Genomic DNA, 17,179 nt, shown 5'->3' on the forward strand with positions numbered 1-17,179 from the left:
GAATTTTTTTTTTTTAAATACAGAGATTTCACCACTGGAATCCTGCTGTTTAAATATGGTCTGTGCCACTGAGTTATGTAAATCTCACTCATTGTGTCTAGAGAAAGGTCTGTTGAGGATGTCAGCCACCCTTGGAAGAAGAGCTACCAAGATGGCTACTTGATGGTAGATACACCATTTCTAGATGCCATCAGCTTCTGTGCAAAGGGTGCACCATGCTCCGCCCAGTTTACTGATGCAGTAAAGTGCTGTCATGTTATCCAATATGACTTGCACATACAGGGTCTGCATAAACAGTAGGAATCGTTTGCAGACTTTCTGCACTGTTCACTACTCCAGGGTGTGCAACTGGGATTCTTGTTTGGTCCAACTACTATGTGTTACAAGTTTGTCTACCCACGTAAGGCATGGTTGACCAATTTTTTGTTGATGGGCAAGGAACAAATATAATCCTGTACACAGTTATCCCATTTTCCCCCCCTGAATTAAGCAAAATGTGAACTCTGTGGAGGAGCACTAACAACATGGAAAAGTTCAACAAATGTTTTTTAAATAGGGAGAAAAAACAGTATAGTCTTCTCATTTGGTAATCACACGCTTTTCATTCCACAGGTAAGGAGGGTGCTAAACGGAAGCTACCAAAGTCAGACATTTTAAAGTTGGCAGGTCCACAGAAATGGCTGTGGAGCTGGCTGGACCATTAACACTGATTTTCAGCAAGCCATGGAGCACTGGGGAAGTTCCAGAAGACTGGATAAAGCTCCATGTATTGCCAGTTTTGGAAAGGGGCAAGATCATGAAGCAGCTAACACCGGACTCTATTAAATGAAGAATTAAAGGAGGGTAATTAGTGCAAATAAACATAGGTTTATGGGAAACAGAGCCAATCAAAGTAACTTAATTTGAGAATACAAGTTTGATCATTCAAGGTAATAGAGTTGAAGTAAGACGTGAAGAAAGAATATCTGACTTGGTACCCATTGACTAAGCTAGAATATAACATTAACTTTGTACCACATACATAGTTATGGATTAAAAACTGGCTAATCTAAAAATGAATCTGTTAATGGAGAATAGTCACTGAATGAATGCTTCTCCAGCAGGAATCAGTTCTTGGCCTTGAACCAATTAACACCTTTACCAATGACCCAGACAAAAATGACATATGGTCACTGATAAAGTTTGCAGATGAGATGACAGATTGGTGGAGAGGTCAATGATGAGAAGGACAGGTCTTCTGGATCATTTGGCAAACTAAATACAAGCAAATAATGTTCAGAGAAGAACCATAAAAATGATCAAAGGATGACAAAACACGACTTAATCTAGCCCAAATAGCTCAATCTATTCATTTTAGCAAAGAGAAGGTTAAGGAATGGCTTGATTATAGTATGCAAGTACCTAAATGAGAACAAATATTAAACAAGCTCTTCAATCTAGCCACCTTAACCCAAGAAGTCTCCAAGAACGTAATCTCTCCCAAGAGCTAAAGACATGGGACATGACACATTGAGTGGGATAGTGTGTGTAACTGGACACACATCTCTTCAGAACTTCACCAACAGAGATGATGGATTTAGGACACAGCATTCCCCTAGCTGAATATTGTGGTCAATTCATGGCTTACCACCTAAACTCCTGTTTCTTCTGGTTATGCCTTACACAAGCTGTGCTACAGACTTAAATCAACTCCTGTCACTTGTGATCATGGCACAACCTCTTGAGCAATCTCTTGCCCAGGCCTTTGTAGCCCTTACCCTGGATTTCATTGTCCAGCTCCCCGAGTCCAGTGGCCCCCATGATAATCATGACTTTTGTGAACCAGTTTACCAAGACGGCACACTTCACTTGCTGCATTCACCTATCTTCCTCCAGAGAAACAGCTGAGCTTCTAGTGAAATGTGTCATCCAAATTAATGAGTTCCCAGACCAGGTTACCTCAGATCAAGTTCTACAGTTCATAGTGCACTCACAGCACAAAACCTTCCAGCTACTTGAAGCCAACACTTACATCTCTTCAGTATACTATCCACAAATAGATGGCATTTTGTCAACAAAACCTGTGGAGGATCTACATTCCCAAGGGATTCTGTCGACAGTAAACAAAGAGAAAACAGCACTCCTGTCAACAGCATTCTGCCGCTCCTCCATGAGGCAGAACACCTCTGTCAACAGAAAACCAATATGGATGTTCCAGGGGGCCCTCTGTTGACAGACAGGGCTTCCAAGACACCAGGCAGCCCTGTCTGCTATGCTTCTGGTTGGCCATTCTCTTGAGAGAGCAGGAGGGCAGTCCAGCTACTCTGTCAACAGCGCAGAACGTTCTTTCGATCTGCTTGGCAGCTTGGCCGTAATTCATCAACAGAAGTTTTGTCAGAAGATATCTTCTGACAAACTTCTGTCAACAGATTGCTCTAGTGTAGACACAGCCTGTCTCTGCTAAACATTCTTTTTCTGTCTTGTCTACTTAGACTGTAATCTTTGTGGCCAAGACTGTCTCAGATTCCATATAAGGAAACTCTTGTTTAACTGCTATTTGATTAACTGGCACCCCTGACAGCTGGGCAGACCAGGTCAGTGGACACCAGGCAGGAGTGCGGAGAAGCAGTGTCAGGGCTGGGTTTTATCCACAGAGAGGGAGAGCAATGCATCACCCCATGAGAGGAGGGAGCCAGCCCTCTCAGTGCTGCCCTACATCCCTCCATGCTGCATCTGAGTGCAGCCATCAGGATCCTCTGCTCTCACACCCAGTTTAAGTATTCTCAGTTATCCAAAATATTTGATTATCCAGCAACCTCCCAGTTCCATGGATGCTAGATATCAAAGAGTTTACTGTACCAGGCCTGATATAATGGGACTTCTAGAAGCTACTCTAATACAAGTATCAGAGAATAGCAATAATAATAGGACTTGACACATGAAGTATGGAATGAAATTTGACGGCCTGCATCTTTCAAGGTGTTAAATAACTAAAATGGTCCTTCTGGTCTTTTTTATTTAATCAAAAAAACTATGAAATAATCTATGAAATTTATACAATTGCTTCAGGAATTGCTCTTCCCTCCCAAAAGAGCTTACCTCCTTCCTACCTTTGCTGGCAGTTTGTTTGCTTATATCTTGCTCTCGCTCTTTTCTATCTATAATTGGCTTCCGCTTCACAATGCAACTTAAAAATTCACTGATAAACAGTACATGTCGTACACCAAAACTGTTTTGGAAGTACAAAAACTAAGTAACATCGTTCTAACTACTAACCTCCAAATTTAATCTATTCAGATGCGAAGTCCAGGGTGGTTTCTTATTAATTAAGGTATGAGCATTCAAGTACTAGGTGTATCCAAACTTAGCTAAACAAAAACACACTTTTTCAAGGCACATCAGCCACTCTTTTAAAAAAGTGTGCCTTTTCTCCTGGGTTAAGCACTCAGGACGCTTAGCTGTACATACCATCACTGCCAGGCAAGAAGGATAAGCAGACGTCCATAACAAATCCATTTCCAAATTCCAGGATCTGAAGGCATTTAGCTGAAAAACAAGAGTAAAGAATGCTGGACTCACTATCAAATCAACATCTGTAAGGGGAGAGGGCAGCACACTGCTTAACACATTTCATTACAAAAAAAAAATTCTATCTACTGATAAGTTATTAACTCCATTGGCTGTAGGAGACATAGGGCACCTGTTATGGGTTCAAGGAGGCGGCTTTTTCTGATCCTAGGAAAATCCATTTAGATCTGGGTTAAAAGCTATCAAAAGTTACTTCTCACAGCATTTTGCAGTTGACAGTTTAATTCTGGCAGCATGGTAATAGCAATGCATGATCTAAATCACATTGGGGAGGGCCCTATCACTGCAGTTGTAGCATTCACTGCACTAGGGACAGAAAAAGCCTGTCTCCTACCAGAGCACCTGTAGCAGCAGGAAGTGGGCGGGAGAGAGAGATGGGCCACACTTTCCCTGCAACTACGCAACAAATCCAGCACTGGCCCTACTGGCTCATTGCCCTGAATCTAAGGCAACAGTTAAGGGAAGAGATTCCCCATATCTCAGGGGCAGAATTAGGAACAGATGTTCAGCCCTATTGCTAGAGAGTGGTAATGACAGAAAAGTGACATGTAGATTATTTATAATGTTTGAGCAGGATGATGGGGGATTTGCTCTCTTGGCATGGAGTGTTCTATTTTGGAAGCTCCCTGCTAATTCAGTCTAGAAAGAAAGCTATTTCCCTAATATGGTTACCTTAAAGGGAGGTCTCTTGGGTTCAGCAACAGTGGTTAAGTTTGCATGGGGTAGGTGTACCCAAGATATGGAGAAAGTGACAAGTCAGAGAGAACTAGACACAACTACAAAATAACCATCAAGTTTTGCACCTCAACATTTTGCTACTGTATCATCTATCACTAATTTATTAGCGTGGCAATTAAGACTGAGATCTTGAGCAGAGACTTTTTGTTGGGTACATGCACAGTGTGCATCATAATGGGGCCATGATTGCTAATTAGGACTTCTAAGGCCCATATAAGGAAACAAAACCCTGCAACTGGAAACCAGAAAATTACAAGTTTTAGACTCAAACGTCTACTGATTAATGCTAACAATTCTGTAGCCTTCACAATCGTCATTATTAAGCAAGGTGTCACTGAAAGGTTATATAAGCTGGGAATAGAATTTAGCTCTCTAATACAGAAAACCAACATCTCTCACAATTTATCTATGCTGATCTGCAATGCTTTTTGCAAAATGGGACTATTCACCCTAAGTTAAGCAACCCATCATTCCCAATGCAGAAGAGGCGACAATTCAACAGGGAATCGAGTCACTCAATACAGACTTTGTCCTTGAGCTGGGCTAGAATGCTACCTTCCTCCTCCTGAAGGACATGGAGGACAGAACAAATCTCTAGCTCTCCCTGTGCCTCTGGCTCATTCTCTGCTGTCCAATGAGATCCTGAATCTGAGATCTTCTGGTCTGTGGCCATCACTGCAGTATGCTGGAGTAGAAAAGTGCTTCTTGATCCCCTCAGACATTGCTAAGTGCAGGGTGAGCTCTGCTCCAGCAATAGCCTCCATGGGTAGAAGCAGTTGATGAAGAGATGGCTCCAAGAAACCCTAGTTAAAAGGAGCTCAGTAAACTCCACCAGGGGCAGGGGGGGAGTGGGAGAAATTTGCTTCTTTTGTTTCATTTCAAGTCAGTGAAATGGACTTCACCTCATTTTCCTTCTCAGGTTTAAAAAAACCCTAAAGCCGTGCAAAAAGGAAGAGCCTAAGTATGCCCCCCTGCATGGACTCAAAGGCAAAGAACACTGCAAAATAACAAAAAAGTTGTAATCCTAACCCCTACATTCTCCCAAATGTAGTAATGCTCCAAGGAAAAAAGGATGCCGAACAGCTCACACTACCGGACAAAGCAGGAATGTGAGAAAGGTGTTTTTCTAACTGCCATCCTTGCAAATTAATCTTAACCTATTTTACATCAATGGCAATGGTCCTGCAAGGGATACATCACCTTGCCTTATACCAGTGCAATCACTGCGTTTTCAATTAATTTATAGAGGTCTAACTGTTCTCAAGAAACAGAATCCATCTTACACTTTGTCTTTAGCAAAGATTCTTCAGAGACTTCAGGATAACAGAGGTAATTTATTCATATAATTTGGAGTTCACCTTTAAGGCATCACATCGCAAGAAAATTTACCTTCGGAAGCTTGTTTGGACCAGATTCTGACAGTAGAATCAGAAGCAGCAGAAGCTATTAGTAGCTTTAATTCCGTCTTTGACTCATCTATCTGGTAAACCGCATCCACAGCACAAACAGCTTCTGTATGGCCTTCGAGATAAATGCACTTCACAAGCTAAACATGACAAAAAGTTACATTACATTATACAAAATACAAAGAAAAAAATTAACAGAAAACATGATACTTTCTGGGATGTCGACATTTAAATTTTTGGACTCTTTAGAAGAGGGGTCTTAAGATTAAGTACTAAAACCTAACAACTTATGAGGGATTGCATGCAGAGTTACATACGCTCAGCAGGAGGGTGGGGGACTAACTTGTTTACACAGTGTATGGTCATGAGTTCCTTAGGAGGAAATCTCCGACAGATTACAGACCTAATAAAATCATTAGAAAAAGCTAGTGAATGGTAAGTGCAAAACTTATCAGAGAAGTTCCTTTTCCTAAAGGTTCAGAAAAATGTGGAGTACGTTACTGAAGAAGACTTTAAATAATGAGTATAGTTCAGGGTAGGTCTACAATGCCACTTAAATCAATCTAATTTATGTCACTCAAGATCCATGTTTTCATATTGTGCACACCAGTGCTACGTCAACAGGAGATACTACCACCAACGTAGCTTCTGCTTCTCGCTGAAGTGGAGTAAATATGATGACTGATACACACTCTCCCATAAGCACAGTGCAATTGTACCAGATGCACAGAGGTAGCACTGCAGCGTACACTTGCACTGAATGTATATTTAAAGTCCAACAACTTCTCAATATAGGCTTGCTACAATTTTCTCCAACTCCCAAAAATATTAATTTTACACATTCTTTAAGGCTTTTTAAATGCCAACATATTGTAATTGATACATTTCACACTCACATCTCTAACTAGCTAGGCCTAGTAACAGAGAGGGAGCCGTGATAGTCTATATACTATCAAAACAAAAAAGCAGTTAAGTAGCACTTTAAAGACTAACAAAATAATTTATTAGGTGAGCAAATCAGAGAGCAGAGGGACAGGTGGGGGGAAGTTAAGAATTAGATTCAGCCACATATGCCAAAGAGCCCCTATAATGTCCCAGAAAATTTGCATACTGGTTCAAACCACGTGTTAATGGCATATATGATGTTAGTACAACCTATCTACAACTTATCCTTACTCAGGATGCCACACTCCAGAACGCCCTAGGCGACAGGCCTGTTCTCTCCTACAGACAGCCTCCCAACCTTATGAAGATTCTAACCAATAGCCACAGTCTATACCACAGGAATACCAGTCATGGGATTCTTCCTTGCAACAAAGCCTGCTGCCAGCTTTGTCCACATACCTATTCTGGCGATACCATCGTTGGACCTAACCAGGTTATTCACAGAATCATGGGCACATTCTCATGCTCAACTAACATCATATATGCCATCATGTGCCAACAATGCCCAGATGCTTTGCACATTGCACAGACTTCAAACTCTCTTAGACAAAGAGTTAATGGGCACAAAACAGACATCAAAACATTCCTGATCCACAAACCAGTTAGTCTACATTTTAATGGAGGGGCCATTCTGTTAATGACTTAAGCGTCTGCATCTTATTGAAGAATTTTCAGTCTGCTTTAGAAAGAGAAGCTGCTGAACTCTTTTTCATATTCAAATTTAACACATTAACACGTGGTTTCAACCAGGATGCACATTTTCTGGGACATTATAGGTGCTCTTTGGCATACGTGGCTCAATCTAATTCCACACACACACACACACTCTCCCCCTCCCCCTCTCTCTCTCTCATTTGCTCCCCTTGATAATGTTTTTCTGCTTTGTCCTCCTTGCTTACTGTTTTTGGTTCTCTGTGACTTAAACATTGAGTCTGTTCTGGTATGGCTACGGTCTGAAGAAGTCGGTCTGTCCCACAAAAGCTCACCTAATAAATTATTTTGTTAGTCTTTAAAGTGCTACTTGACTGCTTTTCTGTTTTGATAGTTAGGCTTAGCATTTGTTATTCATCCACAGAAGCACCTGGTAACTTACCTTAATATAATGTATTACGGAGTTTCATGAAAAGCAATTCAAATATACTAGAAATGCTTGCTTGACGCTGATCTGGCTAAACACAATGCAGATTTTTCAAAAACTGATGAAGGTCTGAATCCAATTACAAAACCTTCAGTGACTTAATCCCACTGTTCTCCACCCCAGTGCTTCAAACTACTGCAAAAACCACCTTGACACGTGTGTTTGGGATGAAATCTCTAACAGCTAGAGAATCTGGAACACAGCCTGGCTTAGGATCCATCATCTACATTTTAACCTCTTCTCCACTCAGCTCAACCATTGTATTTGTTATCAATCATGCTAGCTAAGTAAGAGAAAGGCTTTTTAGCATGTGAGTCTTAATTATTTCTCTCAGTGACTCCAGTTTCAGTTTTTGGTTAGCTAAACTGAGACTTCAATCTGTCAAACTCCTTCAAAATCTTCCTTCCATTGCTCTTCTAAAACATGCCATATTTTAATTATAGCCCTCCCTTGTGCCCAGTGCAAATATCAGCAAAAGCAAATAGACAGAAGCAATGTTCCTGACAGTTACTCAGAGTGTTATTGGGAAGGAAGGACATCCATTCTCCCTTTTTTTAAAACTAAATGGGAGACCAAGAGTGACTGAAACAGAATTTTTGACCTTGTATAGTGCACTTCAAGACTATGATAGGTATAACTTTTTATTGAAAAAGGTTTAAATCCTTACAGTCTCCAAACCACCTCTTTCACTCTCCTCCCAATTTCTCTATTCCTCTGGTAAATGCCATGTTCCAGTTGTGGATTCACCAGATCCATCTAAAGAACGGTGAAGAGAGATACAAGAATGACGTTCCAGACAAATGGAACTATAGAAAAATGGGTCTTGCACCAAGGGTGATGAGATTATGGGAAAGATGTGCACTACATGATGTTAGAGAGTGAAGTTTGATACAAACATTCAGAACGGCCATACGGGTCGGATCAAAAGTCCATCGAGCCCAGTTTCCTGTCTTCTGACAGTGACAGGTGCCCAAGAGGAAATGAACAGAACAGGATCAGTAAGTGATCCACCCACTGCCCATTCCCAGCTTCTGACAAACAATGGCTAGGGATACCATTCATGCTCATCATAGTTAATAGCCATTGATGGGCCTATCCTCAATGTATTTAGCTGGTTCTTTTTTGAATCTTGTTAAAATCCTGGTCTTTACAACATTCTCTGGCAGCAAGTTCCACATGTAGACTATGCATTGTGTGGAGAAATACTTCTTTTTGTTGGTAAGTAACAGAGAGAAAGCCATGCTAGTCTATATCCTATCAAAACAAAAAAGCAGTCCAGTAGCACTTTAAAGACTAACAAAATAATTTATTAGGTGATGAGCTTTCATGGGACAGACCCACTTCTTCAGACCATAGCCATACAAGAACAGACTCAATATTTAAGGCACAGAGAACCAAAAATAGCAACCAAGGTTGACAAATCAGAAAATTATCATCAAGGTGAGCAACTCAGAGAGTAGATGGGCAGAAGGGGAATGGGGTGACAATAATTAGATAAAGCCAAGTATGCATAAGCACCCCTATAATGACCTAGAAAATTCCCATCCAGTTTCAAACCACATTTTGTGTTCTATTTACTTCCCAAATCCACAAACTGGAAACTCCGGACGCCCTATCATTTAGGGTACTGGCACCCTTACCACTGGACTATCCAGTTATGTGGACTCCCTCCTCAAACCCCACACCACCAACACTCCCAGCTATCTCCAAGATACCACTGACTTCCTGAGGAAATTACAAAACATCGGAAAAGTTCCTGACAACACCATCCTTGCCACCATGAATGTAAAGGCTCTGTACACTAATATTCCACAGAAAGACAGATTACAAGCGATCAGGAATACCATCCCTGATGCCACCACAGCCAATCTGGTGTCTGACCTCTGTAACTTCCTCCTCACCCACAATTATTTCCGATTTGGGGACAATTTATACTGCCAGATTAGTGGAACTGCTATGGGCACCCACATGGCTCCACAATATGCTAATATATTTATGGCTGGCCTGGAACAACGATTTCTCAGCTCTCGTCCCGTATTACACCTCCTCTACTTATGATACATTGATGGCATCTTTATGATTTTGACCCACGGTATAGAGACTCTAGAAGAATTCCACAGAGACTTGAACAATCTGTACCCCAACATCAACTTACGCCTCGACTACTCCACGCGAGATTCACATTTCCTGGACACTACCGTACAAATCAAGGATGGCCTGATTGGTACCACACTCTACCGGAAACCCACTGATCACTATGCTTACCTACGCGCTTCTAGCTTCCATTCTGCAGACACAACTAGATCCACTGTTTACAGTCAAGCCCTTAGGTACAATTGCACTTGCTCTGATCCTACTGACAGAGACCAAAAACTACAAGATCTTTACCAAATATTCATAAACCTGAATTAACCACCAGAAGAAATAAAAAAAACAAATCAACAGGGCCAGACGAATACCCAGAGACCAGCTACTCCAAGACAGGCACAAAAAAGCCAAGAACAGAACACCACTGGTCATTACCTACAGCCCCCAACTCAAACCACTGCAATGTATTATGAAAGACCTACAACCTATCCTTACTCAGGATGCCACACTCCAGAACGCCCTAGGCGACAGGCCTGTTCTCTCCTACAGACAGCCTCCCAACCTTATGAAGATTCTAACCAATAGCCACAGTCTATACCACAGGAATACCAGTCATGGGATTCTTCCTTGCAACAAAGCCTGCTGCCAGCTTTGTCCACATACCTATTCTGGCGATACCATCGTTGGACCTAACCAGGTTATTCACAGAATCATGGGCACATTCTCATGCTCCTCAACTCACATCATACATGCCATCATGTGCCAACAATGCCCAGATGCTTTGCACATTACACAGACTTCAAACTCTCTTAGACAAAGAGTTAATGGGCACATAGACATAAAAATACTCTTGATTCACAAACCTGTCAGCAAGCACTTTAATGGAGTGGGCCATTCTGTTAATGACTTGAAAGTTTGCATCTTGCTGAAGAGGAATTTTCACAACAGTTTGGAAAAAGAGGCTGCTGAGCTCTTTTATATTCAAATTCAACACATAGCACGTGGTTTGAACTGGGATGGGAATTTTCTAGGTCATTACAGGGTCTCTTATACATTTGTGGCTTTACCTAATTCTTCTCTCTCTCTCTCTCTCTCTCTCACACACACACCCTCCCCCCGCAGCTTTCTGCCCCTCTACTCTCTGATTTGCTCACCTCGATAATATTTGTCCACCTTGATTACTACTTTTGGTTCTCTGTGCCTTTAATATTGAGTCTGTTCTGGCATGGCTATGCTCTGAAGAAGTGGATCTGTCCCACGAAAGCTCATCACCTAATAAACTATTTTGTTAGTCTTTAAGTGCTACTGGACTGCTTTTTTCTTCTTTTTGTTGCTTTTAAAATCTGCTACCTATAAAACAAACTAGATAAGTATACGAATTTCTTTTAAATGAAGGCCGTTTATAAATGAAGACTGTTTTCAAATGACTCACTAAGAACTGCAGCAGAGCTATCTAGAACAGGATTAAATATAATCATGTGACAAAAGATAGCAACTTTCTGCTAATGCAGAAGTTATAAAGGAGATTTGGAGGTGGCACATAAGAGCTACAATACTCTAGGTGAGATAAAAAACCATGAATAAAAAGAGTTCAGCAGTGCAGACAGAAGCAATGTATTTTACTAAATATTTCAGGGATACTATGCTTAAAAAAATGATAAAGTGATTTCTGCTTACCTGATTATTCTGTATTTCCCATACAATAAGCTGTTTATCAGATCCCCCAGAAATTAATTCCGTCTCAGCAGCTAAAAAATATTTTTAAATTAGTATTGTGAACATATCCTACTTTTATTGCTACCATAAACTAACAGCTATTTTAATCGGTGAACAAAGCTACTTGATGCGTATTATAGCAACAACTTCCCTAAAAACATGAGAGCTGCGATAGCTAAGAATGCCAAGTGCCATTCAAGGTTAGGCAGCTGATTCAACATATTTGTAAAAATCCCCTCAGACTAAGTTTTATATGAATGTGGTCGAAGGTATGCCTCTTAAAATGCACCAAAAAATAAACTTCTGTAACTTAATTTAGTTTTGTTTTTTGGTTTGGAGATTTTTTTTTAAAGACACTGATTTACAGAATCATAGAAATATAGGACTGGAAGCAACCTCAAGAATTCATCTAGTCCAGCCACATGTGCCGTAGCAGGACAAAGTAAACATTGGTCACCTCTGACGGGTATTTGTCCAACTTGTTCCAGCGATATAGACCCCATGGTTCAGATGTTGGGTCTCCCTCATATCCTCTACAGTGAAAACTGATGCAAATAATTAATTTAGTTTCTCCATAGTGGCTTTATCTTTCTTGAGTGCTCCTTTAGCACCTAAGTCACCCAGTAGGCTCAATGATTTTGTAGGTTTTCTGCTTCTACTGTACTTGAAATTTTGGTAATCATCTGAGCCTCTGGCTAGCTGCTTTTTTTCAGCCTGTCAATTTTACTTTTACAGTTGACTTTCCAGAATTTATGCTCATTTCTATTTTCCTCACTAAGATTTACCTTCCAATTTTTAAAGGATGCTCTTTTGCCTCTAACCATTTCTTTTTACATGGTTGTTTAGTCATGATGGCACTTCTTGGTCCTCTTACTATGGGTTTCATCACGCGCTGCTGACTTGAGTACTTTTAAGATTCAAATATTTTAACCTGTTTTTTCACCATTTTGGCTTGTGTTCTTCCTGCAACACATTTGGCATAATGTAACATTCCTATTTCTTCATACTGTAATTTAGTTACCAAATTCTGAGGAAATATTTCCTAATCTATTTTAACCATGAAAATTCTGGAAAAAAAAAATCAGTCTCCAATCAACAGCTTGGCAGGAAAGAATAGTAAATTGGGCTCATAATGGAAATCCAGATGCAATTTTAATTAAATGACCATACTCCCGCCACATGCTACACACACCCACTTGCTTAATACTGAAGGCAGAAATATATATATATTCTGCAAAGATTAAGCTACAGCAGGGGGAGAAAGCAGCCCAAAAAGAGGGAGAGAAGAGCTAACCCCCTTCTTAATGAGAGGTGAATTGCTGCAGGACAATCAGGAGAAGCTGGCAGGGAACTAGGAACCAGCAGTCCATACGAGTCACACTTAAGGGTTCAGATCACCACCCTGAGACCTGGGTGTAGAGGATCCTCCATGCTGAGAGAGATCTGTGTATGAAGTGGAGCTCATCTGCCTCACTGACATCACATGCACATACCCCCAGACTCTTCAGAGGGCACTCTGGCTAGTCCACTGGCTGTACAAAAAAACTGAGGGTCAGAGCTGGGGGGCAGAGTGGACCAGCAAGGGTTGGCTGGTGTAAGATACCCTGTTCCCCATTAGCCCTGTACAAGATACACAAGGGTTACTGATAGCTCTTGTGGTTTTAATTTTGAATAAATATATGCATCAGGGCTAGCCTACACTATGAACTTATATTGACACAGCCATGTGAAAAGCATACATCCCTGAAGGCCAGTGTTCCCTACAAGCTGAGTGCTTGGACAGCTGCCCAGAAGAGATTCAAGTGATACCCAGATGATTAGCAGAGCATCCACAGCAAGCAGAATGCTTCTATTGATGGAGCACATCTGCACAAGCTTGGGTTCACATTAAATTTATTCCACCCATAGATGAAAAATTAGAGGGAACTCTGCTGAGGGCATGTTTCACTATGGATCAATGATCAATCACGAGGGGGTCAGGACGTGATCAACTTCGCATTGCTGTCCTGTCGACTCTGGTACTCTACTAGAATGAGAAGAGTAAGGGGAGTTGACAGGAGAGTTTTTCCCCTGTTGACACAGTGGTAAGTGAATCTAAGCTACATCAACTTAAGTTAATGTACTAACGTAATTTAAATTGCATAGCTTACATCAACCTTTCCCTTTAGTGCAGATCTGCCCTAAGAGATGCAGCTATGGTGATGTAACTCTCAGTACAAACAGTATGAACTAGTGCCTCTTGGGAAGGTAGATGACTTATGCTGAAAGGCAGCAATACCCACCGCTATAAACAAATTTAGAGTGAGTACCATAACAATGCACAGTAGCCATTCAAACCCAAACTAGGCTAACTCAGGTGTCAGTAACTCAATCTAAGTTTGAAATTAAGCCATACGTCAGCATTTTCAGATTTAGGACCCTACTCTGTTTCTAAGGGTTAGTCTACACTATGAGCTTAGGTTGGCTGTATTCAACATTGGGCGAAGTGAGGGGCAAGAGTCTGTACAGGCTGGGCTCTGAACCAACAAAATAAATGCTGACATCTATGCCAAAAAAATCACATAAGGCATGGTGGATAAGAGCTACACCAGCGACACACAAAAGCTCTACATGAAAATAAAGGAGCTTAAACAAGCATACTTTAGAACAAGGCTAGTAAACAGGTCTTCTGGTTCCCATCCACAGATATGAGCGGGTGACAAGATGAACTCAAACCACCCACAGTAATGTTTTCATCCCATGAAGCTTGGGACCCTAGCCCAGAGTTTCAATCTGCTCCAGGGACTAGTGTGGAATAGCCACTCACAGTGCATCCATCAGTGAGTCACTACCCACCCTAGTAGTGAGGATGTGCTCATTGACTACAGCCACCTAGGGGGGACATGCAAAAAATCACATTTGTTAACTCATGTTCAAACTCAAGTTAAATTCTAAGTCTGTAGCTTAGACATACCCTCAATTTGCATGAGTCTTTTGCCAACCAACAAGAGAGAGCAACATGTGTGTAAACAGCAAAGTATAATTACAAAAACAAACAAGAAGATTCAGAGACAAATACACAAAAAATTACTTAAATCAATTTCCAACACGGACAACATTGCGAGCTGACAGTATTCAGGATTAAACAGTTCTCAGACGAGAACATGAGAAATAAGAAGCCTGTTCTAACAGAGAACAAAACTGGTATTTGTGAACACAGATTGTTTAGTACTTACAGCCATCTAAGTTGTGAATCCAGTGCACACAATTAACTCTCCCAGTGTGACCATTCAGTGTAGCAACTACTCTTCTTTGCTGAGAAAAGAAAAGGAAAAAAAACAAACATTTAACTGCCCTTGCTGAGAGAATTTGTTTTATAAACTTGACAGCAGGTCAGGCACGCTACCAAATGTTTAAGATGATGTGTTTAGCTAACACTTTCTAATGTGCTGGAGACCTTGCACAAGGAGGAACAAATTACAGAAAAGCAGATCACAAACTCTTCTTGAATTTTCTGTTTTAACAGCAAGAGGTTCTTCCTGCCCCATGGAAACAACAAACGGCTGACAGCCGGTGCACCAGAAGTAAAGCAAAGAACAGGGAGCCACAAGTAGATGCCCAGACAGAGGGGGCTGAGCAAAGCTAGCTGCTGTCATAGGGGCAGGGTGAGGGCAACATAGGGTCAACCTCACCCTTGGGAGTCAGTCCACATAAACATACACAGTCACAGATAGCTGGCATGACTAAAATATGGGTTTCCACCACAGGTGCTGAAACTAGGGGTGTCGACTAAAGTGATTTTCATTGTATACGAAATTTACCACAAAAGCAAAAGTAAGCCAGCATGGCCTGGTGTGGTATACCAGCAAGAGATGGGCTGGCTGGTGGTACAGTTGTGGATGTTGCCAGAAACAGGTAAGGCTCCCGCGCCAGAGCTGGGTGTTCTCCTTTCTGCCCCGTCTCCCTTACAAGAACCTAAGCCGCCACCTTACCCATAACCCTCAGCCCTAGTGCCAGATAGCCCGGAACAGACCCCCAACCACTGTTACTAGACAGCTCAGCGACAGGACCCCTAAACTCCAAAACCAATAATCAGGCAGGTGGATAGCTTGGTCATGCCCCTCCCGTTAGCCCCAAATATCCAGCATCCAAACAAAAAGGCGACCATTCTCCCAGCCCTATGTTCCACCTACCCTCTGCCCTGAGCCTCTCAACACTCCATCCCACACTTACTGGTACAGTAAGCTGTTGAGTTGCACGGTGTTTGTGTTTTTGCAATCCCCTGCATAACTCAAATTTCTGTGGAAGTCAAAGGGGAAATGAGGAGCAGCCCTAGTTAGTTTTCTGGATCTAAGGAGTGGAAAGAAACCCAGAACCAGGCTGTCCCTGGTTTCCCTCCAGTGGCTAGAACCAGGAAACTGACCAAGGTTGCTATCCTGGTTAGTTTCTTGGGATCTGCAAGCTGTGTGGCTATGGGAAGCAGGCTGACCCTTAGTTCCCAGCTCCCTGTTGCTTAGGGAACTTGGGAAACTTATCAGTCATGAGTTGATCAGTTTCCTAGGTCCTGCAACTAGGGGGAGAGCTAGGAATCAGGCATCAGCCCAGCTCCCAGCTTCTCTCCCCTACAGAGCCAGGAAACTGACCAGGACAGCAGCCTTGTTGAGCTTCCTGGTTCCAGCCAGTGGAGGTGAGCCAGAAGCAGGGGCAGCCTGGCTCCTGGCTCCTCTCCACCACTTGGACCCTGAAAACTAACCGGGAACCAGGCTGCTGCTTGATTCGCAGCTCCCCACCGCTGGGGATGGAACACTGCTCATGTCACGGTCCACAATCACGTTAACCCGAGACACGTGCGGTGTCGGGAGGATTTACTGTAGTCTCACATGGCAACGCCCTGCTCCGGGCCCAGCCCAAGGGGACGGGAGGAGTTGCCATAGGCTAGTACCTGTAAGAAATGTAAATGACTTCCACCCCCACTTTACTGCGCGGTGCAATGGCTCTCAGCGCCCCACCGCGCCCCTTGATTCGGCCCCGCCGCTCTCCGCGCTGGCGAGTGCTGCCCGGCCGCACCAGGGCTCCCGAGCTCGGGACCCCGCGCGGGCGGCCGCGCACGCAGCTGAGGCGGCTCCGGGCCTGGCAAGTCGCTGCGGGGGCGAGGAAGGGGGACGGGTTGCGTTGAACGCGACGCAGAGAGGTCCCGCGCACGGCCCGGAGCGGTCGAGCCCCCAGGGCAGCACGAGGCCGACGTCCCATCGCGCGCCCCCCTCACCTGAGGCTCGTAGAGCGCCACGGAGCGGCAGGTGCCGAAGGCCAGGAGCCCGCCCCGCCCCCACGACACGACCCCACCGCCAGCCCGGTTGGCGCAACAGGCAACGTGACAAACGCTCAGCGGCGCCGCCATGGCTGCGGCCTTTGACCTCACGCAGCTTTCCGCGCCCGGCGCGTACGGCAGCCGCGAGGCACCGCAGCAGGCAGGTGGGCGGGGCTCCCGGGGCGGGGCGGCGGGGGAGGGCTGTCACGTGTGGGGAGAAGGGTCGCTCAATCCGACACACAGGTGGCTTGCCCGGCGCACAGCGCCCCCTGCAGGTGTGGCGGCCCTGCGGCA

General features: G+C 43.2%; 1 protein-coding gene across 2 annotated transcripts in view; it reads right to left on the bottom strand.

Annotated features, from left to right (window-relative positions):
* The window catches only part of ELP2 (elongator acetyltransferase complex subunit 2), an 84,735-nt gene extending 67,759 nt beyond the window's left edge, over positions 1-16,976 (bottom strand). For both annotated transcript variants that reach the window (XM_074987906.1, XM_074987905.1), the window contains exons 1-5: positions 16,844-16,976; positions 14,814-14,892; positions 11,560-11,630; positions 5,695-5,851; positions 3,448-3,525 (exon numbers count right to left, since the gene is read on the bottom strand). In XM_074987906.1, the coding sequence (XP_074844007.1) occupies positions 3,448-3,525; positions 5,695-5,851; positions 11,560-11,630; positions 14,814-14,892; positions 16,844-16,975 (517 nt within the window). In that variant the 5' untranslated portion in view covers position 16,976. The remainder of the gene's footprint in view (positions 1-3,447; positions 3,526-5,694; positions 5,852-11,559; positions 11,631-14,813; positions 14,893-16,843) is intronic.
* Between the last annotated feature and the right edge of the window lie 203 nt (positions 16,977-17,179).

The sequence above is a fragment of the Carettochelys insculpta genome, chromosome 2, assembly GCF_033958435.1.
Source record: "Carettochelys insculpta isolate YL-2023 chromosome 2, ASM3395843v1, whole genome shotgun sequence".
Classification (NCBI taxonomy): Eukaryota; Metazoa; Chordata; order Testudines; family Carettochelyidae; genus Carettochelys; species Carettochelys insculpta.